Source organism: Rhamphochromis sp. 'chilingali', assembly GCF_963969265.1.
Source record: "Rhamphochromis sp. 'chilingali' genome assembly, chromosome: 2".
Taxonomy (NCBI): Eukaryota; Metazoa; Chordata; class Actinopteri; order Cichliformes; family Cichlidae; genus Rhamphochromis; species Rhamphochromis sp. 'chilingali'.
The window spans coordinates 65,394,798-65,408,941 of record NC_137930.1 but is presented as its reverse complement, the minus strand read 5'-3'; the positions used below and the strand labels follow the sequence as shown (position 1 = coordinate 65,408,941).

The 14,144-nt window shown below is 39.7% G+C and overlaps 2 protein-coding genes across 6 annotated transcripts; both read left to right on the top strand.

The window, feature by feature from the left end:
- Positions 1-1,304: 1,304 nt before the first annotated feature.
- LOC308384957 (uncharacterized protein) lies at positions 1,305-3,621 on the top strand (the record flags this gene model as incomplete). Its single annotated transcript, XM_080863638.1, has 4 exons — positions 1,305-1,527; positions 1,614-1,731; positions 1,863-1,957; positions 3,616-3,621. Exons 1-4 carry the CDS (start codon positions 1,426-1,428, stop codon positions 3,619-3,621), a joined length of 321 nt encoding a protein of 106 aa, XP_080719764.1. The 5' UTR covers positions 1,305-1,425.
- A 1,586-nt stretch (positions 3,622-5,207) lies between these two features.
- On the top strand, positions 5,208-14,135 carry agbl2 (AGBL carboxypeptidase 2). 5 transcript variants are annotated; one of them, XM_080906768.1, is made up of 24 exons: positions 5,260-5,365; positions 5,520-5,570; positions 5,969-6,095; positions 7,012-7,141; positions 7,420-7,587; positions 7,715-7,822; positions 8,007-8,157; positions 8,260-8,515; positions 8,712-9,113; positions 9,346-9,488; positions 9,730-9,889; positions 10,076-10,202; positions 10,291-10,391; positions 10,554-10,648; positions 10,760-10,835; positions 10,948-11,043; positions 11,987-12,067; positions 12,189-12,245; positions 12,425-12,500; positions 12,589-12,741; positions 12,870-12,900; positions 12,980-13,191; positions 13,308-13,431; positions 13,548-14,135. In XM_080906768.1, the coding sequence occupies exons 3-24, from the start codon at positions 6,036-6,038 to the stop codon at positions 13,747-13,749; spliced, it is 3,009 nt and encodes a 1,002-aa protein (XP_080762894.1). In that variant the 5' UTR covers positions 5,260-5,365; positions 5,520-5,570; positions 5,969-6,035; the 3' UTR covers positions 13,750-14,135. The 5 variants fall into 5 exon arrangements, 4 of the variants coding, with proteins under 4 accessions (XP_080762895.1, XP_080762893.1, XP_080762894.1 ...); XM_080906766.1 differs by having other exon boundaries at positions 12,189-12,278; XM_080906769.1 differs by lacking the exon at positions 5,969-6,095 and having other exon boundaries at positions 5,208-5,365.
- Positions 14,136-14,144: the final 9 nt, after the last annotated feature.

The following is a 14,144-nucleotide window of genomic DNA, read 5'->3' as shown; positions in this document are numbered from 1 at the left end:
GCGCATGGTCTCCTCAGCAGTGGGAAACCACTCAATATTCCCAGAACGAGACATCCACTCGGCCCCCGGCGCCCCGGCGTCTGCCGCTTCTCCTACCGTCTCTTCCATTAGCCGCTCTACCTCGACTGCTGTCTTTGTATCATTCTCACTTGCTGAAGAAGAGGAATCGGGCACTGGATGGTAATCCTCATCACTGGTAGTGATGCTGTCATTCTCTGAGGAGACTGATGCAGCGGATTCCTCGTCATCTTCGCTCTCTGAGTGCCTCACATAGTCAGGTGCTTGAAGCAGTGAATATGACCGTCTTGCCATCTTGCCAGAGCAAAAATGATCTTGAAGCTGCTGGGTTTATTTATAGCTTTGACTATGACTTATGACTGCACCTGTATAAACCCCAGGACAGAATTACAAACAGTCCCAGTTTGTTGTTGTTTATGCTACAGCTACAGCTTTGAATTTTGCAGAGTGTCCTGTGAGTTCTTTCTCTGTGTTGCGGGAATTACTGTCTTGCGTGTGACTGGGTGCAGTAAGGAGTGTATGTGATGTGTGTGAGCATTGACTGTAGAAAACATGGACGACGCGACAGCTCCCCAAAAATGAAGCCAAAACGTCCCTATCGCCCCCTGCAGTATAAGTCATAAACCCGCTTCCTCCATGTTAGCGAATGGGAGTGGGGTCAGACTAAAATAAATTAATTCTCCTTAGATATTTTTTTCCAAAGATTATTTCTTTTCTTTTCAATAGTTCTCATCACGCTGTTTGATGTCCAAGGGGTCTCCTTTCCCATAAGTTTGATTCTAATTCCTACCACGGTGACGTTAAATTGGGCTGAAACGTACGGTGGCCCTGAGAGGCCAAACGGACTGCAACTTCAGAAAACACGTGCAAAAAGAAAAATGCTGCAAAAAGGAAAACGCTGCAAAAAGAAAGACGCTGCACTGCAACTTCAAGAAAAACGCTGCACTGCAAAAAGAAAAACGCTACAAAGAGAAAAGCGCTGCAAAAGCACAACGGAAATAGGAAAAAAGACAACGGAAAGCTTCATTTCTAAGGCTACATTAAACATTATCTTTGTTAGAATTACCTTTGAATGTATATTCCAGATATCTGTAGCATTATTAGAATCATGAGATTACAACACTAGTGATGTGACGTTCTGTATCGAGGTTTCAAAGCTTGTGTCGAGTAATGGAGAGGGCGTTTCCGCGATGCGCGTATCGAGGCTTGCTTCATTTATGGGAGGAGCTGAAAATGATGACGTCCGAAGCCTCGCTGCCCGGCTGTACCACGTGACTGGTTCATGAAGTGGTTCGAACTTTGCCACGAGATATGACAGCGATATAAACCCCTCAGACTTCATTCAAAAATGTAGGTGTTTGATGGAGAGTTGCGGTTAGTGAGAGTTTGGAGACCGTTTGGAGGTTTATGAGAGTGAGGAGAGAAAGTCAGGAGAGAATGGAGCCAGCTAAGAAGAGGAGGATGTCCTCCCCTGTGTGGGAACATTTTGATTTTATTCCTCCCAACAAGGTATGTAAATTTCTACAGAAGATATATTTTCATGATACTGATGGTGCAATACAATTTATGTTAAGCTGTCTTGACTTTTGTACAAGGTGAAGTGTTTGCTATGTGCCAGGGAGCTGGGATATAACAACAACACCTCATCCATGCTTAGGCACTACAGAGCTTTGCATGAGAATAAGGGGAACACCGATTGTGGAGCAAGACCAGGTGAGCCATCAAATGCCATGATAATATAGCATGCAGTAATGTTACTAAATGATATAACAATATTATACAGCTGTAATAAGTTACGTGTGTGATGTTTATATTTGTGCTTTGTCTTTATTGTCTTTCCTCAGGAGAACAATCTCAAATAGATGAAGACCTGGTTAGCATGGTGATTGAGGACTCACAGCCATTTAGCATTGTGGAGGACAAAGGATTTAAAAGATTTGTTAAACCATTAAATCCTAGCTATGTTCTCCCCACTAAAAAGGCCATAAAAGCAGTGAAAATTTAGTTTTTATAGAATAAAATGTGAACAGGCAGGACTGAGGCTCAAAGCCTCAATGTGTAGCTGTCCATACCTCAACGTTACAAAAGCACAACTACTGTCCACACCCCAACCACACCTCACCTCACAGTAAATGATCATTTCCATTTTAAGCATTTCCAAATGATCATTTTCCATACTGCCAGTATAAATATACACAGTATACTGCATCACTACAATATACATGTTTTACACACTCCTTTTGTTGTTGACATTTACAGGCTGTGTGCAAAAGGCCACACTCTTCAAATTCATGCCAACTAATATTTTTACGTCCAGTAGGTGTCCTACTAGAGCAAATGAAGCTTCAAGAAGCTTTGCGCTGGGATGAACCAATTGGATGAAAAGTCAAGTCAAGTCAAGTCAAGTATGTATTTATTGTCATTGTCAAAGAACAATGAAATTGCGTTTGGGGCTTCCGTACAACCCGTAAAAAAAAAAATACCCCTTAAAACCCAAGTGTAAATATTTAACCCAGTGTGACTTCAGTGCAATGAGACAATCCTTAGCAACAACATGAGAACAAGACAGGTAATGTTCATAGGACATTCAGACAAAGACCTGAGAAACATGACAAAATGCAACAATGCAACCCGTTCAATATTATTATACTGTGAGATATGATGGTTGTCTATTTAAGAAAGAGGGGGGGGGGGGGGGGCAGGGGGGAAAGAGAATAAAGATATAATGCACCAATGCAAACCAGTTCATTGCTATTGAGAAGTTGGATATGGTTATTGTCCGTGAGAGGAGGGCAGAGAGGGGAGGGGGGCAGAATTCAGGAGCCTCACAGCCTGTGAATACAGGCTGTTGGCCAGTCTGGATGTTCTGGCCTGTATAGACCTGTACCTTCTCCCTGAGGGCAGCAGGTGGAAAAGGTGGTACGCAGGGTGATGTTGGTCCCGCAGGATACTGTGCACCCTCCTCAGACAGCGAGTGGGGAAGATATTACTGATCTCTGGCAGACTTGTTCCAATAATTCTGCCAGCTTCTTTCACCACCCGCTGGAGTGCTTGCTGATCGGCCTTGGTGCAGCTGGGGAACCACACTAGAAATCCATACGTCAGAACGCTGCTGATGGCACAGTTGTAGAAGTTCAACATCAGAGGTCTGGGAATGTGTGCGCTCCACAGTCTCCTCAGGTAGTAGAGGCGCTGTTGGGCCTTCCGTGCAACTAAGGTGATATGGTTGCCCCAGGACAGGTCCTCAGTTACAGTTACCCCCAAGAATTTAAAACTGCTCACCCTCTCCACCGCCTCACTACCAATGAAGAGAGGCAGATGGTTGTTATGACCCTTCCTCCGGAAATCTACAGTGCTTCATGAAGCTTCATCTGCCCATCACTACTGACATCCACTTAACCACAGCTAAAAAAAAAGAAATTTAAAGCAAACTTACCGCAACATGTTTCCTCAGGTTAGATGTTGAGTTTTTGTACGCTGAAACGTCGGTTTGCTTTGGCTCACACAGAAGACACCGCATTATATAGCTGTCCTTTTGTACTCCTTTAAAGTGAAACATGCTTTGCATATGCGGCCAAGGGTGTTTGTCCTGTTCAGTGTTAGCGGAGACGGTTGCCATTTTTTGATGTATTTCTTCCGTCCGTCTTTGGAAGTTGAAAGGCTTGGGCTACTCGGCCTGCCATTTTATAGTGGATCACTTAACAAAAAGGCTATGAAAACTATTACTATTTGTAGTAATTACAAATTATTTGAATGTTTGTAATTCTTTGTATTACACCCCCTGGCATATGTTAATTTTGTTCTGATTGTATATGAAGGAAACGGTTTCCAGGGCCTAATCTGTGGATCGGCTTCCTCCGAGGCGTGGACGTCTATCAGCAGAGAATGTACCTTCACCTATCAGCAGAGAATGTCCCTTAGTCTGTAACACAGTCAAATATATTCTCAAGTAATATTCAAGCATGCCATTCAGCGTGTTAGTACGAGCTCGGGAGCAGCTTGGGAGAACAAGAAAACAGAGACTGCTTCAGGTTGTCTTCCCAAATTGACTCAACTTTATTCACAAGTACAACAGTTTATATAGAGGGTAAAATTCATGAGACAGCAGATTATCAGTTTAAACCAGTACAGACCAAGATAAGGGAGCGTCTTCCTGCCCTTGGGTGAAGAAGCATCCTTTGTATAGTTTATCAGTTCAGCTACAATTGTGATTATCTCAGCGACATATTTTCAAGGCACGAAATAAAGAGTTCTTTCATTAGTGAATTCTGAAACAAACCATTTGGCCTTCAACAGGCGTCTCCTAAAAGATTAAGAAACTAATGTAGCTGAGGGAGTGATCTCTGTGGTATTTCAACCTTGTACCAGCCTGTGATTCTCACACATCAATTCTTGGGTCAAAGAGAAAAATAACTAAAACAAAGGGGCCTTATTGAATGACAGAGTTTTCCTGTATAATGTCACTATAAAACAATATCCAGTAAATGCTCCCATGGTACTAAAATACCTAACAGTATACATGTTCTGTATACTGTTTCTTAATAAAGTTTAATATTTAAAAAAAATAAAATAAAATACTAGGCCTGCCATTTTATATCTGGTCATGTGACCGCATGGCTACGTCTGATTGGTGAAAGAGTCACCGGTAGCTCCAAGTGGCGGCATGATCCATCCAATGTGTGAAATTAATTATTTAAAAAAGTAACGAGTCGAATTTTGCAAATGTGGCGGAGTAAAAGTACGGTTTCTTCTTCACAAATGTACTCAAGTAAAAGTAAAAAGTATCGTGCAAAAAAGGTACTTTAAAAGTACATTTTTTTCAAAAACCTACTCAAGTAAATGTAGCGGAGTAAATGTAGCTCGTTACTACCCACCTCTGATTATAGGCTAATAAAAAGCCTTCCCTTCATAGACCATGGATAAAAGCCAGACTATTCAACGGTCCAGCCGAAATGTGAGACAGGGGACAAAGACTATACATGCTGTGCAGTCCCGTAAAGAGGGTAATCTAGTCACCGTACTGCCATGTAATGTTATTATTATTATAAATCTTATAATAATGTTACTATTAGTATTATATTTTTATTATTTGTAACTATAAAATTATTTTGAAAATGTATGTAATATTTTACACAAAGTATTTTTTTTCTTATCGACATCATCATCGCGCATTTCCTAGATTTTTTCAGTAAGTTACCTGTTTCCATGGCAACTTTGGTGTTGAGGCTTTTGGTTGCATAGCAAAGTCAGGTCCCCCGAAAAAGGTTGTTCAGTGTAGTCTTACTTACCTCTAAAACGTACGCTTATATTTCGCCGGGGGGCCGTAGTACAATCAAATATGAGCGAGGTAAGTGGCCGTCAGAGTGTGATAAACGTAGAAAGCGCTAGCACGGTCAGAAATGTTAGCAAGCTGCCAAAATAATGTATGCTAACGATAGTAGTGGCGTTTACACGCTCGAAAATGTAGTGAACAAGGTTTTTAAGTTGCTGTCTTCATGCAGGAATGCCAGGTTAAGATCCCCGTGAGAGATTCTACACTCAAACCTACACAGGTAATTTGGAGTTTCTTTGTTTACGTTAAATGTTATTTTAGTTTACTAAAGCAGAGCTCTGATACAGCTACGTTGGGCTGCGCCCTCATTCACAACGGGTCGCCAGAGCGGGCAGTTGTACGTGTTTGATTTGGTAGATATTTTTTAAACAAAAGCCAGGCCTAACCCTTTTTGAAAAATGACCCTGACGAAATAAAGGGGGAAAAGAGGGGGTGCGGGGTCTTGATATTCAAACTAAACTGTAAAGATCCAATCCAATCTAAAAATCAATTAAAACTGAACTATATGAAAAACCAAAAGAATGAACATTTCCTTTGGAATTTAAACGACGTGAGAAACCACTACTGAAATGTACAAAATAACTGTTTTTGTCTTTTGGTCATATTTTTCTGATACAGGTTGCACACACGGGCAAAACACATTTTTGTCATTGAAAGTATTGCAGTGATTTGTCCTGGACTACCAATGGTGGAAGATCCTGTATCAGATCAGATCCTGTTGTGTCTCTTTGGAGGAAAATGGGGGGTATCAGATGATTTTGATCTGTTGCTTTGATTTGAAATTATACAGTCAGAAGATTATATACACTTATCATGGGCTTAAATATCAAACACCAAATGGTAATTTGGGGGGGTTAATGAATTCTTTGAACTTTTCTTTTTCCAGGCTGGAATGATTGTACAGCCTATATTATTAAAGAATTTAAAAATGAAAATTATTTAGGATTTTCTGTATTCCAGACACAGGGTCAGAAAGTATACAGACACACTTTAACATAAACAGTTGTACATAAGTTCAAATTATGCTGGTGTGTCACCACTTTCCCAAGGTGTGGAAAAACACCCAAACAGTCATACTCAGGACAGGAAATCTAAAGTTTTATGTTCAGACAAGTTAGCAAGTTAGCTATTTAGTCATAATGGCAAGTATATATTTGGAGTGAAACTTTCAAACTTAAGCCCTCTGTACCAGCTGTCAAGCATGGTGTTCGTAGCATCATGCTTTGGGGCTGTTTTGCTGCCAGTGGTACTGGTACGTTATTCAAAGTGATTGAAATAAGGAGGACTACCTCCAAATTCTTCAGCTAAAAACAACAGCTAGACATTTAAAACACAATGAGCCTTTCCAAAAGGACAATGATCCTAAACACACACATACACAAAAAAACATTGTTCAAAGAAATTATTAAAAGCTTAAAAATCCCATGACTTTCATTCCAGTGATGAGTGTATGTAAACTTCTGAACTCTATGTATGTAACAGCTAATGACCGACGGAAAGACCTGAAAACAGCATAACTGAAAACATCCACTAGAAGATGTTGAAATTTTTTTATTTTATATTGTCTTGATTACAAACCAGTATTGGTGCAGGTGCTAAGTTATATATGTTTATTGGTTAAAAATTGATCCAGCACTGATTACTTATATTTTCCTGACCAGGCAGAGAAAACATCAACCATGGTCAGCTCTGCTGTTAGGAACTGTGGAACTGCCCACCAGCTGGACACAGCAGACACCAGTTACTCCCGCACAGATGAAGATGATGAGGAACTGACAAAGATGAAGCAGTGTAAGCTGTTTTCATAAAGGGTGTTATTGTTTAACATGTATGTAGCCTAAATGTTGCTGATACACGAGTGTCAATGTAATGAACTTTTGAAAAGCAAGCATGGTCATCTCATTTCAGTTTTACATCTTTATATATTTAACAAGCACTGTTTTATAAATGAGATAACTGCATCTGTCAGCGTAAACCCCATGAGGCAAGTGGGCATACATGATGAAGATTGTAGCAAACAGCATGATTGTTAAAATAGCATTAAAGGTGTGTTTCATGTTCCCACTCAGTATGTAGAGACCTAAGTCAGAAGCTGAGGACCACACAGCTACTCGTTACCATCAGTGGTGGACGACCTGTTATAAGTCTCAGGCCACCACCAGAACTGGTCAACTTCTCATGCGGCATCCGCTGGCCAATAGAGTGTGAGGTCATCAGCGACATTATCCATCACATAGGTAATGCTTCATTTCAATAAAACTTTGATGTCACTGGGTTTTTTTAGTGGTAAGAATAAAAACCATACCAACAATATGTTGAACAGAAATTTGGCATTCCCTTGTTTAAAATGAGTGTATTTTCTAGAGTGGGACCCACCAGAGCCAGAGCCCTTCTATCAGTGCACAGGATATGAGAGGACACCCATGCCAGTCGGAGAGGAGAGGGGGAAGGTGGTATTCTGCATTGACCATGGTAACTCTTAACTGTCATCATTGGGATTTATGTTTGCACTTCCAGGTTATTTCATATGTACTTTAAGTTATATACTGTATACTGTCACTATTCTCTGAAAAAACAATGTAAATTCAGTGCATCTTAAAGCTTTAAGTAAATTTAGTGTTTCTTTTTTTTTTTTTGTTCTTCTCATCCTTTAAAGCCGCTAAGCACCCATATTTCACCTACTCTCGTATTGGAGGAAGCAGAGAACCCATTAAGCGAGCCACTTTTTATGATGTCAGTCAGTCAGAGCTGACTCTCAAGTTTGAGTCACGGTTTGAGAGTGGGAACCTTCAGCAGGCCGTCCAAGTGTGAGTCTGCAGGTTTATTGTTCTTTTCAGTTGTATATTTTCACTTTTGGAGTAATGTTAGGTTCAGTTTGGATCTCTGCTCATATTTTCTTGCCTGTTCAGGGGTGCCTATGACTATGAGCTGACCCTGCGCACAGACATGTACACAACAAAGCACACGCAGTGGTTTTACTTCAGGGTCAGGAACACAAAAGCTGGCGTCACCTACCGCTTCACTATCATTAACTTGATGAAGAGGAGCAGTCTGTATTCACAGGGTATGAAACCACTCCTGTACTCTGAGAGGGATGCTGAAGAGAATGGTGTTGGATGGAAACGCGCAGGTTCAAATATCAAATACTACCAGAACTGCAGTCAGGTAGGTGGCATCTGGATTAAGTTTAACTATGATACCTTATTTCCCAGAACCAATCACTTTCTCCCTTTGAACATTAGCTGAGAATTAAATGTATGAACATAGTGTAGAGGTAATCTGTCAAAGATTAATGCCTGAACTGAAAGTCTGACTGTAGACAGGATTGTTTCTAAAAGTATATTTTCTCTGCGTCACTTAGAATACAAAGGACAACAACAGTGATGGCATCACCCTTTACTCACTCTCCTGGACACTCCAGTTCCCTTATGATTCAGACACCTGCTACCTGGCCCACTGCTACCCCTACACATATTCACGCCTGCAGCGCTACCTTAGCCGTATTACTTCCAACCCTACAGTTAGGTCATACTGCAAAGTACGGGTCTTGTGCCAAAGTCTTGCTGGAAACGCTGTGTATGTGATAACAGTAACACCCCAGGACTCTAACAGAATGGACGACAAGACCAAGAAGGCTGTGGTGGTGACAGCCAGGGTGCACCCAGGAGAATCCAATGCATCCTGGATGATGGAGGGATTCCTGAACTTTCTTCTTGGTGACTCAGATGATGCTCAGCTTCTCAGGGACACTTTTGTTTTTAAGGTGCCTGTTGTCTCTATTCTGGCTTAATGTGTTAATCCGTACTGAAATACATTGCAAATTTGTGTGTTTGTTTTTTGTTTGTGAAAGAAGATAACAATCAATTTAATATAATAAACCTATTTTTTATAATACACTTGTTTTTTTTAAACGTATTGTTACAGATCGCTGTGTTTCTCTAGTTTTAATTATGGCAATTAAGCTAATTTTTGTTTGCTCCTCTTTGGTGCTGCAGGTGGTCCCAATGTTGAACCCAGATGGTGTCGTGGTGGGTAACTACCGCTGCTCTCTTGCAGGCAGGGACCTCAACAGAAACTACAGGACACTGCTCAGAGATTCCTTTCCTTCTGTGTGGCACACCCGAAACATGGTGGAAAAGTGAGACTTGATAAAAAAAAAAATGCTAAATGCTAAAAAAAAAAAAAATCATTTTTGACATGTTTAGAGTTGCTTAATCAAGCTCAAGATATTTCTCCTTTGAAGTGCCTCAGGCTTTCCAATATGTTTCAAATATGATGATTACCAAACAGCCTGTGCATACACAATTTTTTAATTGATTGTGAATGTTGACTGAATTTGTTTCTTAATCGAAATCTCTGCCACACTGCATTTTCCTCAGATTACTGGCCGAAAGAGATGTAGTTCTTTACTGTGATTTTCATGGTCACAGCCGAAAAAACGATGTCTTCATGTATGGCTGCAAAAACAAAGGTGACTCTACACTGAAACTTCACGCGAGAGTCTTTCCACTAATGATGAGCAAGAATGCTAGCAATAAGGTAAAGTGTATTTTGTCTGAGGGCTTTCAAACACTGTTGCTGACTTTTAAGATTAAAGTTCTACATTTTTTTCTGTGGTTGTATGGGCCTTACCTTACCCACCTGTTTGTCACTCACCAGTATTTAAACTTCAAGTTTACTACCTAGCAAACTCTTGATATTTCATATACACTGTTCTTTTCTTAGTTCTCCTTTAACAGCTGTAAATTCCGGGTGCAGAAGAGCAAAGAGGGCACAGGACGAATCGTCATGTGGAGACTTGGCATCAAAAACAGCTACACCATGGAGGCCACCTTTGGAGGCTCCACTTTAGGTGAGTAAAAAACTTTCTGAAGATGTGCATGTTTTTTGTAAGCTTGCACATATCACGTAAGCGGATTTATAATTTGCTGAACTCTTAGGCGACAGGAGAGGAACACATTTTACTACTCAAGACTTGAAGTCCCTGGGTTTTCACCTGTGTGACACCCTCCTGGACTATTGTGACCCTGATCCAATAAAGGTGAGAGATTAAGCAAATATAAAAACAAATACTATAGTAAGCTCCAACTCAGTCTAGTTGCTATTGTATGACCGTTAATAATAATCCTGGATACTTGTGTTTTGATATAGTGACTGTATATATATGCAATTATTTTAATTTTGTCTGTGCTTTTTATTTGAGATCACTTATTGTCTGACAGAATTGGCATTGCTGCAAAAGGAGTTCAGAGAAAGACTGGGCAAAGATTTGGGCAACAGCTCTGACCTCGAAACCAGGTGATAAAAATATATATTTTTATCCATACTAACCACACTTGGGCAATGTGAGATTGGGAGAATATTTTCTGAATTAGCCTGAATGCAAACATTTTTCTTTTGCTCTCATAGCACAAGTGGCTCAGATAGTTCAGATTCAGAAGGACTCCCACTTCATTTGCTGAACGAGCCAGAAACATATACAGAGGTAAACTGACTACACTAATACACCGAAGCCTCCAGCACCTGTTTGACTGTAGTAATCAGTTTTAAGTCATATGTTCTGTTAGTTTACAACATGCTTCTGTTTTCTGTCACAGCAAACTCCAGTGACGAAAAAAAAGAAACACTTCAGGAGTCATAAAGAGAGGAATAGACGACGACCAAACAGAGTAAAAAACAAAACACAGCAAAAGGTCCTGAAAAGCAACACGAAAAGTCTTTAATCAGCCAGATCTTAAATAAAAAAAGAAAAAGTTGGTGATTCTTAAGTTCACCTTGACTTTTGTTTGATTTTAGCCATTATGAACTCAAAATATTTAATCTTTTTCTGGTCTTGCCTTTTAGAGGCTGGCATTTCTGCAGATTCCTTGAACCATTTCATGGTTTTATGCACTTTAGAGGGAGAAATATGCAATTGCTTTTAAACAATTCTTTAATTTTTTCATTTTTTTAATACCAAATCATGATTGCAGTCACCCATTGACATCACCTCTCTCATTTCACATCTTTATTTTATTATTGCAATTATTGCGACGTTATTAGCCCACATTTACCCTTATCCTAGCTTGTTTTAAAAATGTGATGCAGGCCTGAAATGCAGGACTGGATGCATATTAACAAATGAAATGATCGAACAAAAGAGGAAATATTTTGAGGTTATCTAGCCTGGAATAAAAGTCAAAGTCCATCTAAGATTTGAATTTTCATTATTTATATTGTAGATACAGTCAGAAATGGTCTCCTGACCTAAGTGTTTTATGTACTAGAAATGTCACATGGGCCAAATATAAAATCTGAAAATCTTCTGCAGCCAACTCAGATATTTACTTATAGCTCTGATCATCACACATCCAAAAATTATTTCCTATTAATTACATGCTATTGGACAATTTTAGGGTCTACTTTTGCAAGCCACTGTAACTATTTCATGAAAATTTTAAGCCAAATTGCAAAACCCTCATTAAAGGTTCTTTGGGATACCAAAGGAAATTTCAATAGAAAATTCTGTTTGATTTTGGAACCACTCCAAAAGGATATTATCCAGTAAAATTGCATCTTATCCTGTTTAGTTTAAAATTCAAACGATTCCAACACTTTGGGAATCACTGCTGTAAACAATACTCTTGATCTTTGCAGGAGTCTGACGTGCCCCCTGACAAAACAATCAAAGAGAGCGTCCAAAAGAGGCCTGCTGAACGCCACAGGAAGAAACCTCACGTATGAAACAGCATCCAAACGTGTTTGTGGTCTTCACAGTAACACCAGCTACACTACAATATTGAGGCTGGTGAACAGATGAAGACATTTACTGATCCTTACTGTTTCCTCCTTTGTTAAGGTAAACACTCTGATGAGAAAAGGTCCTACAATCACTCACCATGGTGAGGTCAGTCAGGTGAGGCTGTGGCAGGGCTGCAAGCATGTAAAGGTGATCATGTGAAGGTCATTTATTTGAAGCCTTATGCATCAACCATAAACCTGCCTTTTGTAAGCACTAATAATTCACAGAGAATCTGCAGATGTCTTGCAATACCTGGAGCAGACCATAATCTTTCATTTCAAATTTGTAATCAGGAAAACTCAGATCTACGTTACAGTCCAGAACCACGCCCACTTCACAGCAAATACACCGGTGCTTCACCCCACAAAGGTAAGGTTTATTTTGGAGATTCAGTCTGCAGGTAAAGGTCAGAGTATTTCCAAACTAATGTGGAGCTCTTGCTTGACTTACTTTACAGGTGATCCGGACATGGAGACAGGACGGCCGGGACACTCCTCTCCCCCACTGAACCTCAGGGCTCTCATTCCACCGTCATCAAAAATCATAAAGTCCAGCCAGCATCAACATCACTGCCACCGCCAGCCTTTTACCCCCTACAAATTCTACAAAGGTTTGTCTGTCTGTACACTTCTTTCAGGTGGAACTTAATTATATTATTACTAATGTTAAAAAGTCAGTCAATTCAAGTTTGTATCAAATTGTCGCTCCTCTGTAGTGAAACTTGTCTTCCCCTTTCAGGGCTGCCACCTTTGCTTACATCAGCCCACGGGTAAACCTCACAATCTTATTATATCTTTATCATTAAACAGAACTAAAGATTGAGAAATGTTGTGTCTCTTTTGTGACAGATCTCCCAAATTCACCTATGTGAATATGTCTCCAGAAATAATTCCAAGAAGGCATCTACTGACAAGTTTCAACAACAACAAATTCAGTGGCCGGCACATTTTTAGAGACAGCTCTTCATGGCTCTCACATTACGTTGATGCAAAAGAGACCTCACGCACAGAAATGACCGAGACCAAATGGTATAAAAGGGAAGAAGACAATTCCTCAGAAGGTTGGGTTGCACATTTGTTATATTAAGACTAGTCAGTTTGTAGTTAGTTATTATTGTGATAAATTTTCATGAAATAGCTCCATCACTGTTACTTACTTTACTTTGACTTTATTCAGTGGATTCATCGCTGTTCAGACATGATGTTCAGGACCTGAAAGCTCATACTCGTGACACCTCCCTGAAGGAACCCGATTCATGCAGATTTTTTGTGCCTGTGCTTAGGGACCTAACAGGAATAAGGTGAACTTCTCCATTATCCTCTTAATTCTGTGATTTATTATTTCTGTTAAATATTATGATAATAATACAAGCATTGTTCATTTAAACCCTGGTCTCTCCTTTTTCAATTTCCTCAGAAAAAGCAACGACAAAAGACACAGGGGTATTTTACCTTCATCCCCCATGAGAGAGCAACTTCCACGTCCACAGAGTGACACAGTCAGCGTGCTTCAGGCTAAGGACATTAGGCTCTATCACTATGGAGAAGAAAGCCATACAACTGTGACTCCACAAGAAGTAATGGTCAAAAGGACATCACAGTCAGCCTTGCACAAGTGAAAACCTCTAATCTGAGAAGTACACACTTAATTTATTCACTGGTCAGTGATGGAATTTTTTTTCTTTTTTACTTCAACAGTTGTTTACAAAAGAAACCCTAGAAAAAAAATACTCAGTATGGATCAGAGGGAAGGGAAAACTCCAGGAATAGTTAAAAATGCCTCTTATTAAACATGAAATAAATAAATTGACTCTGAATTTAATCACTTTTTTTCCTTTTTGCTTAATGTTAATGGCCCTGATAAAGACCTGATTTATGGCTGAAAAATCTTCATCTTTGGCTCTTTCTAACAAACGACAAAGGATTCACATCATGTTCATGTTTTTTAATGCAAAATGTGAAAACATATTAATAAAATAAATGTTAATAAAATACAAAAAATATATGTTAAAAA

Excerpts from the sequence above, each read along its gene's own strand:
- agbl2 (XM_080906767.1), top strand. Across the intron at positions 8,158-8,259 it reads CTTCAGCAGGCCGTCCAAGT|GGGTGCCTATGACTATGAGC; the intron begins GTGAGTCTGCAG and ends TTGCCTGTTCAG. Across the intron at positions 12,901-12,979 it reads TTGCTTACATCAGCCCACGG|ATCTCCCAAATTCACCTATG; the intron begins GTAAACCTCACA and ends CTTTTGTGACAG.